This window comes from Acomys minous (genome assembly GCF_964271855.1).
Source record: "Acomys minous genome assembly, chromosome: 10".
Lineage (NCBI taxonomy): Eukaryota > Metazoa > Chordata > Mammalia > Rodentia > Muridae > Acomys > Acomys minous.
Genome location: NC_140491.1, coordinates 118,607,273 through 118,624,651, shown reverse-complemented (window position 1 = coordinate 118,624,651; position 17,379 = coordinate 118,607,273). Strand labels below are relative to the sequence as shown.

Below are 17,379 nucleotides of genomic sequence, written 5' to 3'. Positions count from 1 at the left end.
CTGATTTACAGGAACTCGCACTAGCAATCAATCATCCTTAATTTTTAACTGGGCAGTGCCCTGAACGAGCCAATAGCTTAAACTGCGCCCCCCCCCGAACCCACCCCACCCTCAATGACCCTCTGCAACTGTCCACTAAGTCTTCCCTGAAGCTGCCTAGTTGACCAAGAACTTGGACCAAGTTTGGTAATAGGGACTTTCGGGAGGGACGCAATGTTAAGAGGGCTTGGCGGGGAGGTCTCTAGCCTCCTTCTCCTCAACTTTCCACCCCCTTGTGTGTAATCTCTGCAGTTTCCACAGGCTTGCTTCCACTTGAGCCTCCTGCCTCCTTCTCTCTCTCAAAGCCGTGCTGCCCAGCCCGCCCTAGCCCTCCTCTCCTGCTGTCTCTGGCTTTATTGTTTAGTTAAGCGGGACCCGGGAGACTGAACAGATGGGCCGAGACCTGGGTGTGAAGGGAGAGACCGGCCAGCCGGTGCCGGGAAAGGGAAGCGGTTTGGGGAAAACAAAACAGAGGGCGGAGCCAGGGAGAAGGTTGCCCCCAGAGGGAGGAGGCTGAAAACACAGCAAAGAAGGGTCCAGGCCTGAAATGCGAATGGGGGCGGGCCCAGGGATAGGGTGGACCCCCCACCGCCCTGAGCTCCTAGGCTCGCGGGCTGCCTCTGAGGCTAACTGGCTTCGTAGGACGCAGCTGACTTTGCTACCCAGATGGCCTCCAGGCTGACCCCACTGACCCTCCTGCTGCTGCTGTTGCTGGCTGGGGTAAGTGGTCCCTCTGTGAGGGGAGTGGTGGGGTGAATTAACCCTTCAGGCCCTGGCGAAGCAAGGAAGCTCCTCCTGGGAGTCTTAAGTTCGTGCCTTGCCCTAGCGTTGGAGGAGGGACTGGGACTATATTGGAAGGTGCATTAGCTGAATGGTCTTGGGCCTACGCATCTCCAAGTTTCCTTAACCTAATATATAAAAGGGAGAATACATAGACCCCACCCAGCCCACCAGCCGCGCTTGGACATATCAAAGAAAGCAAGGTAAAGAACAAGCCCGAAGTTGTGGGAAACAGACTCTGCCCGCCCCCCCCCCCCCCAATTCTGCTGACAGGCTCTTCCAGGCTGGGGACTGTGGAAAAACAAGGTGCGAGGAGGAAGGCGAGCAGACAGACCTGGACTCTCACCAAGGTTAAGAGTATTGTGGTTTCCAGTGGCCTGGGAGGACAGGGAATAAAAAGTAAACTCATTGAAAAGAGTGAGCGCTTGTTTCCAGTGGATGAGCAGCGAGTTACGCTGAGAGTTGGCATCCCGGGTAACCTTGGGGAGTCAGCACAGCACGGGATGTCCAGTTAAGCAAGGGGATCTGGGATTTAGTACTCTCCTCCCGTTCTGAATACACTAGCCACGTAAGAAGATCCCCCTGCACCACTTCCCAAAGCCTGGCTGACCGGGCTTACAGATTGTGCCACTGTACTTAGCTCACCGTTTCTTCCTGTCCTTTGGAATATACTAATTGTTTTCAATACGCACTGGTGTGCCACATCCACTCCTTGAAAACCCATAGTCCTAAAATAAGACCCGCAGAGGCACTAGCCTGGCAAGTGAGTCAAAGCAAGTAGATATTTAGAGGAAAATGGCGTCTTGAATGGCATCACTGAACACAGGTAACTGATAAACCAAATCAGAATTGCTTCATGACCCCTGCTGAGTTTTTTCCTAGCATTTTGTCTGTTTCTGAAGGAATAGTTGTGGGGAGGGGTGGCCCAAGGCAGGCCCTTCACCTGCCAGGCTGTACCAGGAACAGCGGCTGCACTGTGTTGCCTGTCTTCTCTCGTACCTGGAGCACTTGAGGGGGCTATGCCCATCAAGAAATGAAAACACTGTTTCCTGAACCACAGGATGGAGCCTTCTCAGATTCAGAAGCTACCAGCCTCAGCATGCAGGAACCATTGGTCATTGAAGAGGAAAGCTGGGATGCCTTCGCTGAAAGAGATGGCTCCTGGGGTCCCACTGAGCGTACAGCACAGTCTTCTACCTGGCCAACAACCAGTACATCCACCAAAATAACAAACGACTCCCTGGATACAGCTGCCAACAAGTCCTACACCCCGCTTACCCAACCAGCTACACAGCTACCCACGGATTCTCCTAGCCAGGACCCTGTGAATTCCTCCAGCCAGCCCCTTATGGATACTTCCAGCCAGCCCTCGGCAACCACAGACCCTCCCACCCAGGCTCCTACTGAACCCTCCTGCCCAGAGCCACTTGCTCATTGCTCTGGTGAAGACAGAGACTCTTCAGAGGCTACGCTGGCGGAGGCTCTGACAGACTTCTCGGTGAAGCTCTACCACGCCTTCTCAGCTACCAAGAAGCCTGAGACCAACATGGCCTTCTCCCCACTCAGCATCGCCAGCCTCCTCACACAGGTCCTTCTTGGTAAGACTCACTTCCGTCCCTTCCGTAGGGATCGGTAACCACCAACACGTTCTGCAAAGCTTTGTCTCTGGAAAGTAGCTGTAAGATGGGCTGACAGGACATTGCTTCATTTAACAGTGATTTAATTAGGTGCTGTTTCTTATATCTTTGATTCTGAGCCGAGCCTTTTTAACGGCTGAGCCATCTCTCCAGCCAGTACTACTTCTCATAAACCACTATGGACTCATTAACAATGTATAAAATAAGGTCCCAGTTACAAGTCATGGTTCAAGGCAGGGGAGGTGATAGGGGAAATGACATCACCAGAGATAGACCTAAGATAGAGTCATGGTAACACACTTTCTAGCTCTGCCACAGGCAGTTCACATAACCCCTGCTGAGTGTGAGTTATCAGCTCTTAAGTAGAGATGGTGATATCTACATTTTAAAATCACGCCTTTAACCCAAGCACTCGGAAGGCAGAGGCAGGTGAATCTCTTTGAGTTTGAGGCCAGCCTGCTCTACAAAGCAAGCAGCCAAGACCATACAGAGAAACCCTGTCTGGAAAAAACAAAAAGCAAAACAAATAAACAAACAAAAAACCTTCTGCTGGGCTGGAGAGATGGCTCAGTGGTTAAGAGCACTGACTGCTCTTCCAGAGGTCCTGAGTTCAATTCCCAACAACCACATGGTGGCTCACAACCATCTATGATGAGATCTGGTGCCCTCTTCTGGCCTGCAGGTGTACACGCAGATAGAGCACTCAAATACATAAAATAAATATTAAAAAACAAAAACAAAAAAACCTTCTGCCTTCATAAGAGTGATTCATCTGGAAAAGGCAATAACAAATTACCACAGGCAGTGAAGAAAGATGGGGGGGGGAGAGATTTCCCAACAGGGGAAATTCCAGAAAGGCTTTAGAGACTGCACATACAAGACCCCTTCTCCTGACACTCCAAAATCCTAACTTGCCACCATATCTAGTAGCATCCACTTCTCCATGTATGACAGTCAGAGTGTCCTCAGACATCCTCAAAGTCTCCTGGGAGGTCCTTTCTAGTCAGTTGGTTTCAGTTCGTTAGTTTTAGTTCAATCCTGCATTCATCTTTCACTGATTAGCTCTTATGCTTAAATACATTTAATATCATAATCTCTGAAATATCAAGGTTTTGCTCTACATAAGAAAGTGAATATCCTATGTAAAAGGCTTGGTGACAATGTAATAAGATGAAATTGGAGTGGAGTCAGAATACCTGGACCAGGAGAAATGCTCTTGACAGATTTTAGCTGTTATGGCAGAGAAGACATGCATACTAAGTGCTTAATAATGAATAATACGCATCCTCTTTTATAATAGTGATCAAATGCCTCTGCTTACAGGATGATCCTTTGTGAATCAAACCATCTAAATCAGAGTTAATGTGGAACCGTGGTTAGAAAGATGTGCAGGAAGACTCAGGATTGCCCACCACCTTCCTGACACACAAACTGTCCCCAGAATACAGTTCTGGTGTTCTGAGACCCCCCAACATAGCAGGAAGCACCCTTCATTCTAGGCAGGCCTCAGCCTCAAATAGCGGGTCTCCCATTCCTCCCCCAAAACCCTCCCCTCTCTCTGACCTCTGTTGTAGGGGCTGGAGAGAGCACCAAGAGCAACTTGGAGGGTATCCTGTCCTACCCCAAGGACTTTGCCTGTGTCCACCAGGCTCTGAAGGCCTTCTCATCCAAAGGCGTCACCTCTGTGTCTCAGATCTTCCACAGCCCAGGTGAGTGTCCAGGGCAGACAGTAAGCTGTGGAAGATTCTGGAAAACAAAGCATGGGAAAGAGAATGGAAGGGTCTGTACTGGGAATGAGTCAGGGTAAACAGGGGCCTCAGCGGGAGTTTTGGCTGCCTCCAGGAGCTAGATAGATTGCACAGGATTAAAAACATAGCCTCACTTTTTGGCAGTCCTCTAGTCTAGCTTGCTGAGATTATAGACACGTGCTATCATGCTTGGCTTTTTTATTTTACTTTAATAAGCCATATTTGTTGTAGAAAACTCAGAAAATACATGGAAGGAAAAAAATTAAAGAAAAAAGGGAAGGAGACTGCCTAAAAATCTCAGTGCCCCTCCTTTCTCTCTCTCTCTCTAACAGGATCTCTATGTAGTCCTGGCCAACCTTTACTCCCTATGTAAACTGCCGGCCTTAACTTCACAGAGGTCCTGGTGCCTCTGCCTCCCAAGTTTTGGTGTTAATGGCATGCTCCACCACACCTGACATTTTTGTTTTTTATCTTAGAAAAATATATGGCTCAGAGGATTTAATAAATACTACATTACTTACTTACTGACAGCCAATGGTATGCTTTGTCCTGCTCAGTTAATGGGCACCGCGTTCACTATTTTAGGGCTACCGGCATCCCCTGCACTCACTTCCAGAGTTCTGCTAAGGTTCTGGGTTTTAGGCCCCAGGCAGCAGTAGCAAAGCCTAGGGTTCTGATCTTTTTTGATCAAATACGTCCATCTGTTCAGTCCAATAAAACAGTCTGCTTCTTAAAGCGCCCACTCACATGTCCTCCAGTGGACTTGGGCTGTGAGAGCAAAAGTCAGGAAGTCTTGCCATGAACTTCCACTGAGGCCTGGGAGCGGGGCCTACTCCTGCCAAAGAACAGAGGGGAAAGTCAAGCGCAGCTGTCCCTGAGGCTGTCTAGCCAAGCACTAGTCAGCAGCAAGCAGGAGCAGCAGGGGCACCCAGGAGTTTGGCTGCTCTTAGTTCAAGATTTGATTTTCTTGAGTCTGATGTGCATATCTGTAATAGAGGAGTGGGCAGGTCCCTTTGGCAGCATTTTGTCTTCATTGGAGTGGGCAAGAAGAACCATGGAATCCCGGATAAATGTGATGGTCTTTAATCCCTGCACTCAGGAGGCAGAGGCAGGCAGATCTCCGTGAGTTCCAGGCCAGTCTGGTCTACATGAGTTCTAGTCCAGCCAGAGCTACCTAGTGTAGCTCAAGGAAAAACAAACAAAACAAAACAAAAACAAAACCAAAAAATCTTTGGGAAGTGTGCTCGCTCTCAAACTTGCTCTTTGAAAGGGGGTGGGATTGCTCAGCAGACTCATGCTTTGCTCTCTTGTCCTGCCCCTCAGACCTGGCCATAAGAGAGGCCTATGCGAATGCCTCTCAGAGGCTGTACGGAAGCAGCCCCAGAGTCCTGGGCCCAGACCACGATGCTAACTTAGAACTCATCAACACCTGGGTGGCTGAGAAGACCAACCACAAGATCAGGGAGCTGCTGCACAGCCTGCCCTCTGACACCCGCCTGGTCCTTCTGAACGCGGTCTACTTGAGTGGTGAGGAAAACATCAGGCAGGTAGTGTGCCTGCTGCGGTTCTGCCTCCCACCCCGTCTTTTTCACATGCCACCAGGCTCAGAGTTCCCGCCACATCCCCCACGTGGCTGACTGTCCTGCCCTTCCCTAGCAGGACCTTTAACACTGTTCCTGCCTGCATTACAGCCACCCTTTCTTCCCTTAGCCAAGTGGAAGAAAGCATTTGAGCAAAAGAAAACGATGGAGTCTTTCCTCTACAAGAACTCGATGATCAAAGTACCCATGATGAGCAGCAAAAAGTACCCTATGGTCCATTTCAGTGACCAGACTCTGAAGGCCAAAGTGAGTTCTTGCCTCATGCTGTTCCTGCTGCAGACGCATCTGAGCATCCCTCGTCCTTTCTCCTCATCCTTGTCTGGCGCTGCTGGGAAAGTCCCCATTTCTACAGCTTCCGTCTGCTAGTCCCACCTTCTCTCCTCCTCCTCCTCTTCCTCATTTTGACCGAGGCAGGGAATTCTAGGCTGGAAGACATGAGTCTAGACACAATTCTTTATTCATCTCTACTGCATCAAATGGCAAAAAAAAAAAAAAAAGTGAGTCGTGTTTTAATTCTGTGCATCCATATCTCTCTCTCTCTCTCTCTCTCTCTCTCTCTCTCTCTCTCTCTCTCTCTGTCTCTCTCTCTCTTTCTCAGCAGCCACCACTTCTGGTAGCTTGTTGTACACTATGCATATGCATAAGTACACTTGTAGATATATGTGTATTTATAGATATGTGTTAACTGTATGTATACCTAGGTATTCAGTTACTTTTTTGTTGTTTGTTTGTTTGAGACAGGGTTTCTCTGTGTAGCCAGCGTGGCTGTCCTAGGAGTCACTCTGTAGACCAGGATGGCCTCTGCCTCTGCCTCTGCCTCCCAAGTGCTGGGATTAAAGATGTGTGCCACCATGCCTAGCTGAATGAAGTTCTTTGGCAGAGATTGGACAATATAATTCTGGTGGGAAGGGAGAGAGAAAAGGCAGAATGTGGAGCCCAAACTGGCACTCGGGAGGCAGAGGCTGTGAGTTCGAGGCCAGCCTGGTCTACATAGGAGTTCCAGGTCAGCCAGAGCTGTAGAATAAAGAGATACTGTCTTAAGAAAAAGGAGGAAGAGAAGGAAGAGGAGGAGGAAGAGGGGGGAGGAAGAGGGGGAACCTAAGAGATTCTAGTTAGTAAATATGGTCGTGCCTAAGTGTTCCTGCCTAAGTGTTCCTGCCTTGCTGCACCTGTAAGACTCAGCTCTGCAGGTCAGGTAGCAATGCCTTAGCTATGAGCACGAGGAAAACATACCTTCCTGGCATAGCTGCTCTTGTTTTCACCTTGGGAGATCTCCGGGGCCCTTTCCACTTGGCTGTGTTTATCTCTGTGTCTCACGCGGAGGGTTTTTTGAGCTAGGATCTCATATCCATGGGTGGTGCACCCATGGATTAGAAGAACTGTCAACAGAAGACATTTAAGAAAAAAAAATTATACTGAACATGCACACATTTTTTTCTTGTCACTATTCCCTAAACAATAGAGTATGCAACTTTTTTTCCTGGACTCGCTTTGTAGACCAGGCTGGCCTCGAACTCACAGAGATCCGCCTGCCTCTGCCTCCTGAGTGCTGGGATTAAAGGTGTGTGCCACCACGCCCGGCACAACTATTTACAAGACAGTTTTGTATTTGGTATTGGAAGTAATCTAGAGATAATTTGAAGTATATAAGAAACAGGGCTTAAATAAATTACATCTTGCCGGGTGGTGGTGGTGCACGCCTTTAATCCCAGCACTCCGGAGGCAGAGGCAGGCGGACCTCTGTGAGTTCGAGGCCAGCTTGATCTACAAAGCGAGTCCAGGACAGCCAAGGCTACACAGAGAAACTCTGTCTTGAAAAACCAAAAAAGAAAAAAGTGAAGAAGCCAAACTCTTTCTCTTTTATTCTGTAACTAGGCAGGGTATGATCCAAAACTTGGGCTCACTCCTTGGGCTCTCACCAGGACCAGTGCATTTCAGTCAGACCGACTGGCTTGCCCATTTCATGGCACAGCATGGCAGTCAGGTCCTTTGATAAGCAGCTGCTCACTGGAACAGTATACACTGAGAGACAATCTTGGGGCACAGGAGACGGGGGAGGAAGGAAAGGCCTTGGCTTGAAGAGCTAATATGGTGCGTCTCATCCTCTCTAGGTGGGACAGCTGCAGCTCTCTCACAACCTGAGCTTTGTCATCATGGTGCCCCAGAGCACAAAATACCCACTCCAGGACATGGAAGAGGCACTCAACCCCGCTGTCTTCAAGGCCATCATGAAGAAGCTGGAGCTGTCCAAGTTCCAGTCCACTTACCTGATGATGCCACGCATCAAAGTAAAGAGCGACCAAGACATGCTGTCCGTCATGGAGAAACTGGGTGAGCCCGGGGCCACCTGAGGTCACTCCCGGGTCCCGAGGAGATGAGGGAGAGGTGCTGCTAAAATGTCACTGTCACTTTAAGTTCTATCTTTTCATCCTTAACATGAGTTCACTCCTCAACTGCTTGAACTAAAGGGTCAGGGGGTTTTATCCCGTGAGGCCGCCGAGAAAGCTGAAACTAAGAAACTTTGTGACTTACCCAAAGTTTGCGCGGCATCCCTTTGGACGAGTCGTACATAGTCAAACCAAAACAGTAGTCCAACCTCCAGATCTCTGGGATGTTTCTACCGTGGCTCACTGGAACAGGTGACCTGGATGGGCTGTGGACATCCACTTCCCCAGGCACATTCACTAATCAGCCACCTCACAGGATAAGCTCAGATCCATCGAGATATGACAGTGCAGGGGCTCCGAGTTCTCAGGAGACTTCAGGAGCGCCCTGTTCTTTTTGCAATTGATTGGGAGATTTACTTTTTTTTTTTAATACTTTTTATTGATTCTTTGTGGATTTTACATCATGCACCCCAATCCCATTCATCTGTCCATCCCTCCGTGTAATAGACTAAAAGATGCACCTAGTACTCCTCCTGCTGGAGAATTGCAAAGGCTTTAGGAACAGGGACCAAACGAACAAACAAAACCCAAATATTAAGTCGTTAGTCATGGCGCACACCTTTAAACCCAGCATTCATAAGGCAGATCTCTGTGAGTGTGAGGCCAGCATGGTCTATAAGTGAGAGTTCTAAGACAGCCTGGCTACACAGAGGAACCCTCTCTCAAAAGAAAGCAGGGAGGGGTTGGGGGGAGGTAAGGGGAAAAAAACAAATATTTTTTAAATTATTTTCATTTTATGTGCATTGTATGTCTACGGGTGTCAAATTTTGGAGTTACAGACAGTTGTGAGCTGCCATATGGGTGCTGGGAATTGAACCTGGGTCCTCTGGAAGAGCAGTCAGTGCTCCCAACCGCTGAGCCATCTCTCTAGCCCAGAAAAACAAATATTAAAACAAAACCTGCTTCCAGCACCTCTGTTGCGAAGGAACCGCTAGGGCTTTAGGGGCTCTTTGTCAGGGATTTAGAGCAGAGACCGGTATACATTTCTTATCACTTCACAGCATTATACCTTCATATAATCTCATTTTATAGCATATTACCTATCTCTATTTTCCAAAGTCCTTGGAGACAAGGAAGTAATGACGTCATTTTTTTTTCAGGACAGAGTTGGTGGTGGGCAGAGTGTGAGGCCTCTCACCTCTTGAGAATAGTGGTTGGGCCCACTGACAGGGTTTTCCACTGACAAGCCCAGAAGCCATACAAATCTGAGGAGGAAGAGACTGTGGGAATTTGAAGCTCACCCAGGAAATGTCCGAGCCAAGAGTCGCCACCCACCAAGAGTTTCCCCACTGATCTCTGGTCTTGTTATCTTGTTTCCCCCCCAGAATTCTTTGACTTCTCTTACGACCTCAACCTGTGTGGGCTGACTGACGACCCAGATCTCCAGGTGTCTTCGATGAAGCACCAGACGCTGCTGGAGCTGACAGAGACAGGCGTGGAGGCAGCCGCAGCCTCCTCCATCTCCGTGGCCAGACACTTGGTCATCTTTGAGGTGCAGCAACCTTTCCTCTTCCTGCTCTGGGACCAGCAACACAAGTTCCCGTTCTTCATGGGCCGTGTCCACGACCCCAGGGCCTGAGACGGGCGGGAGACAGGCTTGAGTAAGCAGCCCAAGCTTCAGCGCAACCGGTTTCTGCCTGCCCCAGCCACGCCCAGCCACGCCCAGCCTTCGGGTCTGGCAGAGGGACCTATTTCCATCCACCAGCCCCCATGGCATCGATATGCTCTCTAAACCACTTTTTGCAGCTTTTGGGGTTCAAACTTAGCCAGACTCTACAAATAAAACTTGCAGACATTTTCCTCTCTCACGTGTGTCTGGGTACTGGTTGCCTCAATATCAGAAAACAAGAATTGCCATGCTTCCTGAATCAGCTGCTCACTGCCGTGTAATAAGCCACTCTAAACTCAGTGCCTTAAAACCATCGAGGCTTATTATTTCATCCGTGACTTGGGATTGGCCAGCGGACTTGCTGATCTGACTAGCTGAGCTTCCCTGGTCAGGGATGGCTGGTCACTGATGGTTGTTAGGGTTTCATTTGCTGTGAAGAGACACCATGACCACAGGAACTTTTAAAAAAATATTTATCTATTATGTATACAATGTTTTGCCTGCATGTACACCTGCACACCAGAAGGGGGCACCAGATCTCACTATAGATGGTTGTGAGCCACCATGTGGTTGCTGGGAATTGAACTCAGGACCTCTGGAAAAACAGCCAGTGATCTTAACCTCTGAGCCATCTCTCCAGCCCAACCACAGAAACTTTGATAAGGGCAAACATTTTGTTGGGGCTGGCTTACAGTTTCAGAGGCTTAGTCCATTATCCATGGAGGAAACATGGCAGCATGCAGGCAGACATGGTCCTGGAGGAAATGAGAGTTCTACATCTTGATCCGCTGGTAGCAGGAGAAAAGCTTCGTGTCACTAGCCTGGCCTTAAGTACCTGAGACCTCAAAGTTTGCCCCCACAGTGACAGACTTCCTCCAACAGGGCCACACCCACTCCAACAAGGCCACACCCACTCCAACAAGGCCACACCCACTCCAACAAGGCCACACCCACTCCAACAGGGCCACACCCACTCCAACAGGGCCACACCCACTCCAACAGGGCCACACTCTATGGATCAAGCATTCAAACACATGAGACTATGGGGGCCATTCCTCTTCAAACCACCACAATGGTCTTGGGTGACACTTTTTGGTATTCCTCTATGGGTTCCCAACCTTCCTAATGCTTGTCCCTTTAATACAATTTCTCAAGTTGTGGTGACACCACGACATGAAATTATCTTCTCTGATGCTTTATAACTATAATTTTGCTACTGTTAAGAATTGTCACATGAATATCTGTGTTTTCTGATGGCCTTAGGTGACCCCTGTGAAAGAGCCATTCGACCCCCCAAAAGGGTTGCTACCCACAGGTTGAGAACCACTGCTCCGGAGGCTAAGGCAGGAGGAACGTAAATTGGAGGATAGCCTGGGCTACATAACAAGACTGTCTAAAACAAAACAAGAACAAACAAACAACGGAAAAAATTTTTTTCCGTCTCTGCCTTATTACCTCCTTCCCAAGTGTCCATAACCATCGTGGTCGGGAGCAGAGCAGCAGGCAAGCAGGCAGGGGAGCTGTAGCTATTCCACAAATAGGAGGAAGGGAGGGAGGGAAGGAGGGAGGGGGAGAGAGAGGGAGAGAGAGAGAGAGATTGATAGATCGATCACTGGTTGGGAACAGGCTTTTTTTTTTTTCTTTAATTTTTAAAAGCAGTCGAGTTTCCCGCATTTGGGGAAATGGAAGGGGCCAGCACATCCGGAGTGCAATGGATAAGCCTCGCCCTGGGAAAACCACCTTCCTGATCATGTTATCTCCCCTGCCAGGTAAGTATTGGGAATAGGCTTTTTAAACTTCAAAGCCAACCCCAGTGACACACCTCTTCCAACAAGGCCACACCTCCTAATCGTTCCCAAACAGTTCCACCAGCTGGGGACTGATTATTCAAACATAAAAGCTAATTATTCAAACCATCACAGTAGCCAATAAATTTATTCTAGAAAGCTGGAACTTTGGTCCCTATGATTTTGTGTGTGTGTGTGTGTGTGTGTGTGTGTGTGTGTGTGTGTGCGTGTGTGTGTGCGCGCGCGTGCGCGCGAGCTCTGGTTGAGTCAAAGCACCCTTAATGGGAGAAGAGAGGACTTGGAGCAATAGCCATTGCATTTCCTTGTCACTCACCTGCTGTGGCTCTGTCCTGGTCCTCAGACTTCCCTTCAGTGTCTGGCTCCTCATGCAGGCTAGGCAAAGCCAAGCAAAGCCTTAGCATCTGGGCCAAAACTTCCTTGTAGTATGTCTCCCAATCAAGGCCATGAACCAAGAACCAAACTTGTCTTAAGACAAAGAAAGATTCCTGCTTCAGCTTCCTTGCCCAAGCGCCGTGTGCATGCCCTCCTCTGTGTACTAGCATGGCCTCTGTGCAGAGGTTAGACCTTGCTGCGCTTACAAAAACTCTTGCACACATTTTGGGACATGATGGTGAGGAATCACCTGGGCAACTGTGACCTCACTTTCAAAGAGACCACGTGTAGTGTCTGGTCTTCTTCACACACAGGTTGCAGACATTCTAGAAAACAGGTTTACAAGGTCTCTGTTTGTTTGTTTGTTTTTTATTTTGAGACAGGGTTTCTCGTTGTAGCCCTGGCTGTCCTGGAACTCACTCTGTAGACCAGACTAGCCTTGAACTCAGAGATCTAACTGCCTCTGCCTCCTGAGTGCTAAGATTAAAGATGCTGCTGCCACCGCCGCTGCCAATGCCACAGCCACCACCAATGCCACCGCTGCTGCCAATGCCACTGCCTTCACCAATGCCACCGCCACCACCTGGCTACAAGGCCTCTAGGATGTGAAGCTAGGAAGAAATATAGCATCACTCTTGCTTGATTTCATTGGTCAGTTGGTCAACAGACCAGCTCAAATTCAAGGAATGAGTACAGAGTCTCTACCTCTTAGAGACAAGACTCTCAGACTCACTCTATAGAGTACGGACATAAGAACACATGAAGCCAGGCAGTGAGTGGTAGTTAAGCCCAGAACTCAGGAGGCAGAGGCAGGCAGATCTCTGTGAGTTCCAGGCCATCCTGGTCTACAAAGTGAGCCCAGGACAGTCAAGGATACACAGAGAAACTCAGTCCCAAAACAAAGAAACAAATAATTCATCTAAAAATATTTTGTCTATATTATAATACTAGAAACAAATTTACTACATGCAGTTGTAGGATGATTGTATTTATTTTTCTTTTGTAGAGTCTGTATTCTGTGCCATCCTTTTTTCTTTCTTTCTTTCTTTCTTTTTTGGGGAGGGGGAGGTTTCGAGACAGGGTTTCTCTGTGTAGCCCTGGCTGTCCCAGACTCGCTTTGTAGACCAGGCTGGCCTCGAACTCACAGCTATCTGCCTTCCTCTGTCTCCCGAGTGCTGGGATTAAAAGCGTGCTGTGTGGCATCCTTAATCCCAGTTCCTACAATTTTGCATGTATCTCTTGAAAAAGACAGAGACCTGCAGGGAAGACAGATGTAGACTCCTATAATCTCCACCCTGAAGCTCTACTCTAGGGAAACCAGAGTCTTACTGTTAGGTCCTGCTGCAGGGCGTGGCTGGCATGGCCCGCCCTCTACCTAGGGCAGAGGCCTCCCCTCTCCCAGAGATTCACCATATAAACTAGACATTTTGGTTCCAGGACCCCTTTTCCCCACTTCCCTTCCCTCTCTCCTTCCCTTTCCCCCACTCCCACCCCCACCTGGGGCTCCCCGGTCCCTTCCCCCTCCCGTGCCCCTTCCAATAAACCTGCGTGTATATTATAGCTTTAGGGCCAATTAGCTCATTCTGTTTATTTAATCAATCACTTGTAAGTCATCGAACTTAGTTCCTGTGATCCAGCTCCTGTCCCCAACCATACAGGGCTCCACTAGTGCAAAGTTCTAATAAAAATCAGTAGGTTACGGTTCCTGTACAATTAGAATTGCTGACACATGATGGCGCTATTGAAGCTTTGTCGTGCATGGCCAGGTGGACATTTTCCTTGCTTGTTTGTTTGTTTTAAAAAGATGTATTTACTTATTATGTATAGTGTTCTGCCTGCATGTAACGCCTGCATACCAGAAGAGGGCACCAGATCTCATTATGGACAGCTATGCGCCATTATTTAGTGGCTGGGAATTGAATCCAGGACCTTTGGGAGAGCAGCCAGGTCTCTGAGTCATCTCTCCAGCCCACATGCCCTTGTAGTTTTGTTGGGTCCAGATTCATTTCCTTCTCTCTTCTTTTCAATAAGAAAAATTTCAGGAATTTGCATACAGCTTTTGCATGGAATCCTGACAATCTTCCTCATGTAGTTCTGATTTATGATTTTTTTGGTTTTTTGTGGTTTTTTTTTTTAATGTGTAAGGGTGTTTTGCCTGCATGCAAATGTATCTGTGCATCACATGCATGCTTGGTGCCCACAGAGGTCAGAAGAGGATGTTGGTTTGAAGAACCATCTTGCCTCTATCTTAGGCTTAAAAGCCATCTTATAATAAAGACAAACAAGGTTCATTCCTGTGTATGATTAAACCTCTGCTTTTCAAGGACTGGGCTATGACCCACCTGTAGCCTTAACTACAAATGGTTTTGTACCCCCTGTTCCAAGAACGGCAATTATGCCTTTGTTTTAAAAAGTTAATAACCATCTGACGAGCCTACCTTTGTTGCAAAGGGTTGTTATGGCCTTGCAACCTTGTCTTTGTTTTTCAGGGGGTCATTGTGACATTTTTGGGTTTTTTTGGTTTTTCGAGACAGAGTTTCTCTGTGTAGCCTTGGCCATCCTGGACTCACTTTGTAGACCAGGCTGGTCTCGAACTCACAGCGATCCAGCTGCCTCTGCCTCCCGAGTGCTGGGATTAAAGGCTTGCGCAGTTGCCACCACCATGCCCGCCCGGCTTTGACTTGCTATTCTTATGTTCTGCTCCTTTAACCTCACCTATTTTGTGTGCCAAGCCCCGCTCCCTTCCCTTTGGAAATCCCCTAACCCTAAACTGTAAAAACTTTGTCTTCCCCACATCCAGTGCTGACCTCTCAAACCCTGCTTTAGGGGGAAGCAGCTCGTGCTCATGAATAAAAAAGATTGTTATAATTAATTGCTTGCCTTCATTAACTTGGCCATGATGAATCTGTTTGGTGGTCTCCTCCTCTCAATTTTGGGATTAACGGGATCCCCCAGAACTGGAGTCCCAGAAGGCGTGATGCTCTGTGGGTTGCTGGGAATGGAGTCTGAATCCTCTGGAAGAGCAGTCAGTGCTCTTTACCACTAAGCCTTCTCTCCATGTATTCCAGTTCTGATGTTCCCGCGGGTGCTGCGGAAGCCAACACTGATCCAGAATCTCTAATGGTCCGACATGTAGTAATTTTTTAAAAACATTCACACAAATAAATATAAAATAGAGGGACTGGAGAGATGGCTCAGAGGTTAAGAGCGTTGGCTGTTTTTCCAGAGGTCCTGAGTTCAATTCCTTAGCAACCACATAGTGGCTCACTATCATCCATAATGTGATCTAATGCCCTCTTCTGGCATGCAGATAAACATGGAGGCAGAGTACTGCATACATAACAAATAAATAAATCTTTAAATATATATATTAGAAAATTTTCAAAATTTAAAATAAAAGAAATGAATTTGTTCACTCTTTTTTTGTAGAGCTGGGGCACACTTCTATTGGTGGACATTAGAGCAATAGATTTTCTGACTATCAGAGTCCAATATTTTCAACACCAGTTCCCAGTTGCCAGACCTTTGGCCTCTGAGAGTTACACCACAAGCTTCCTTGGCTCTGAGACCTTTGAACTTGGCCTGTGCTGTGTGGCTAGTTCTGGTTACCCAGAGTATTAACGACCTGTCAGGGAACTTTTCAGCCTCCACAATCACGGGCGCCCAGCCCCTTAGTATGTATCCTCCTAGCATGGCGTGGTGGCATATTCCTGACTCCAACCCTTGGGAGATAAAGGCAAGTTTGGGAGTTCAAGGATATCCTCAGCTACAAGGCAAGTTCCAGGATACTCTGGACCCTGTCTCAAAAACAAACAACAAACAACAAACAACCAGAAAAACAACAACAAAACTAAACAAACAAAAACCTAGGCCAGGTGCCTTTAATCATCTCAGCACTTGGGAAGCAAAGGCTGAGGCAGGCAGATTGCTGTGAGCTCAAAGCCAGCTTGGTCTACGTAGTAAGTTCCAGGCCAGCCAAGGCAATAGAGACCATGTCTCAAAAGACCAAACCAAACCAAACAAACAAAAAATCCTATTGATCCTATTGATTTTTCCCTTTCTCCTCCCTTCTCCTCTTCTTTGCCCTGGCACTGGGAATCAAACACAGGCTCACCCATGCTAGGCAGCTTCCGTGCCACTGAGCTAGCTACAACACTGGTCCTGGTTCTGTTTCTTTGGAGAGTCTAAAATCAGATTGTGGCATTTCACTTAAAAGGAGACCATACTTTATTAAAAGAGCATATTGCTAAGATATTGGATAATTCAAATTTTCAGAATGATAACTGAAAGAAGCACGGAACAAACCTTCCACCATTGGGGAATGCTTATTACTTCATTCTGGTTTTTATTTTTATTTTTTTATTTTTTAAACACTAAACTTGCTTGTTTGTATGGTAGGCACTGATAAATTAACCCGTTGGTGTGGGTACTTCAGGCAGACCTTTTGTTATTTTTAGGTGTGTGTGTGTGTGTTGGTGTGTGTGTGTGTGTGTGTGTGTGTGTGTGTGTGTGTGTGTACCCCAACACTGACCAGAGTGGGTCTTGTTTGTGACATACTTACTGTGGGCGCTGGCTTCTGAACTCTGGGTCTCTGATAGAACAGGAAGCTCACTGAACTGCTGAGCCACCTCTCTGACACTATGTGTGCTTTTTCATAGTTTTTGTTGTTGTTGTTAATGAGCATCTCTAATTTCCGTTACAAAGTTATTGATTCTGGAGGCTGTTTTTGTTGTTGTTGTTGTTTTTGTTTTGTTTTTTTTTTGACACTAACCCCTTCACTTAATGACCTGAACTAACATCCATCCAGGATGCAGAAGATATCTTAAATGCTCACTCTGGATGTTAAAATCACATGACATTATCACTAATGTCACTGTCAGTAGTTAAGATGTACGTAAACAACAGTTCAATTTCACCTAAGACAAGCGCTGATGGCAATTATTTACTGTCGATAGCTCAAGTGGTTCTGTCATTAGCAATAATTGTAAGTATAGTTTACAACCCTCTCAGCCAACAGTTTTGGAATTATGCAATCCTTGATGATTTTTATAATCATGGGAGATTTTTGGTATTTCAAATTTGTACCATTAAAATGTAGATAATTTCTACGTAGCACCAGGCAGTACTATCACCTTTTTATAAATGAAAAAGAAATGAAGTTTTATTAATCTAATGTGCTTATTCAAAATGTCTCAGCTGACAAATAATGGGGTTAGTAGACTCCAGTGTCTAATTTCAGAGCCTGTGCCTGATATACAAAATTATTTGTTTGTTTGTTTCTTTGTTTGTTTTGGTTTTTCAAGACAGGGTTTCTCTGTGTAGCCTTGGCTGTCCTGGA

General features: G+C 47.3%; 1 protein-coding gene across 2 annotated transcripts; it reads left to right on the top strand.

Annotated features, from left to right (window-relative positions):
* The first annotated feature begins 109 nt into the window (after window positions 1-109).
* Window positions 110-10,060, top strand: SERPING1 (serpin family G member 1). 2 transcript variants are annotated; one of them, XM_084800188.1, is made up of 8 exons: window positions 110-186; window positions 682-759; window positions 1,880-2,417; window positions 4,031-4,165; window positions 5,528-5,731; window positions 5,915-6,051; window positions 7,917-8,136; window positions 9,578-10,060. In XM_084800188.1, the coding sequence occupies exons 2-8, from the start codon at window positions 706-708 to the stop codon at window positions 9,829-9,831; spliced, it is 1,542 nt and encodes a 513-aa protein (XP_084656314.1). In that variant the 5' UTR covers window positions 110-186; window positions 682-705; the 3' UTR covers window positions 9,832-10,060. The 2 variants fall into 2 exon arrangements, with proteins under 2 accessions (XP_084656314.1, XP_084656315.1); XM_084800189.1 differs by having other exon boundaries at window positions 163-181.
* The last annotated feature ends 7,319 nt before the right edge of the window (window positions 10,061-17,379 follow it).

Bases quoted from the DNA above. Each gene is read 5' to 3' on its own strand.
- SERPING1 (XM_084800188.1), top strand. From the start codon at position 706: ATGGCCTCCAGGCTGACCCCACTGACCCTCCTGCTGCTGCTGTTGCTG. The intron at 2,418-4,030 runs GTAAGACTCACT...CCTCTGTTGTAG, and splicing joins CCTCACACAGGTCCTTCTTG to GGGCTGGAGAGAGCACCAAG. The intron at 8,137-9,577 runs GTGAGCCCGGGG...TTTCCCCCCCAG, and splicing joins GTCCGTCATGGAGAAACTGG to AATTCTTTGACTTCTCTTAC.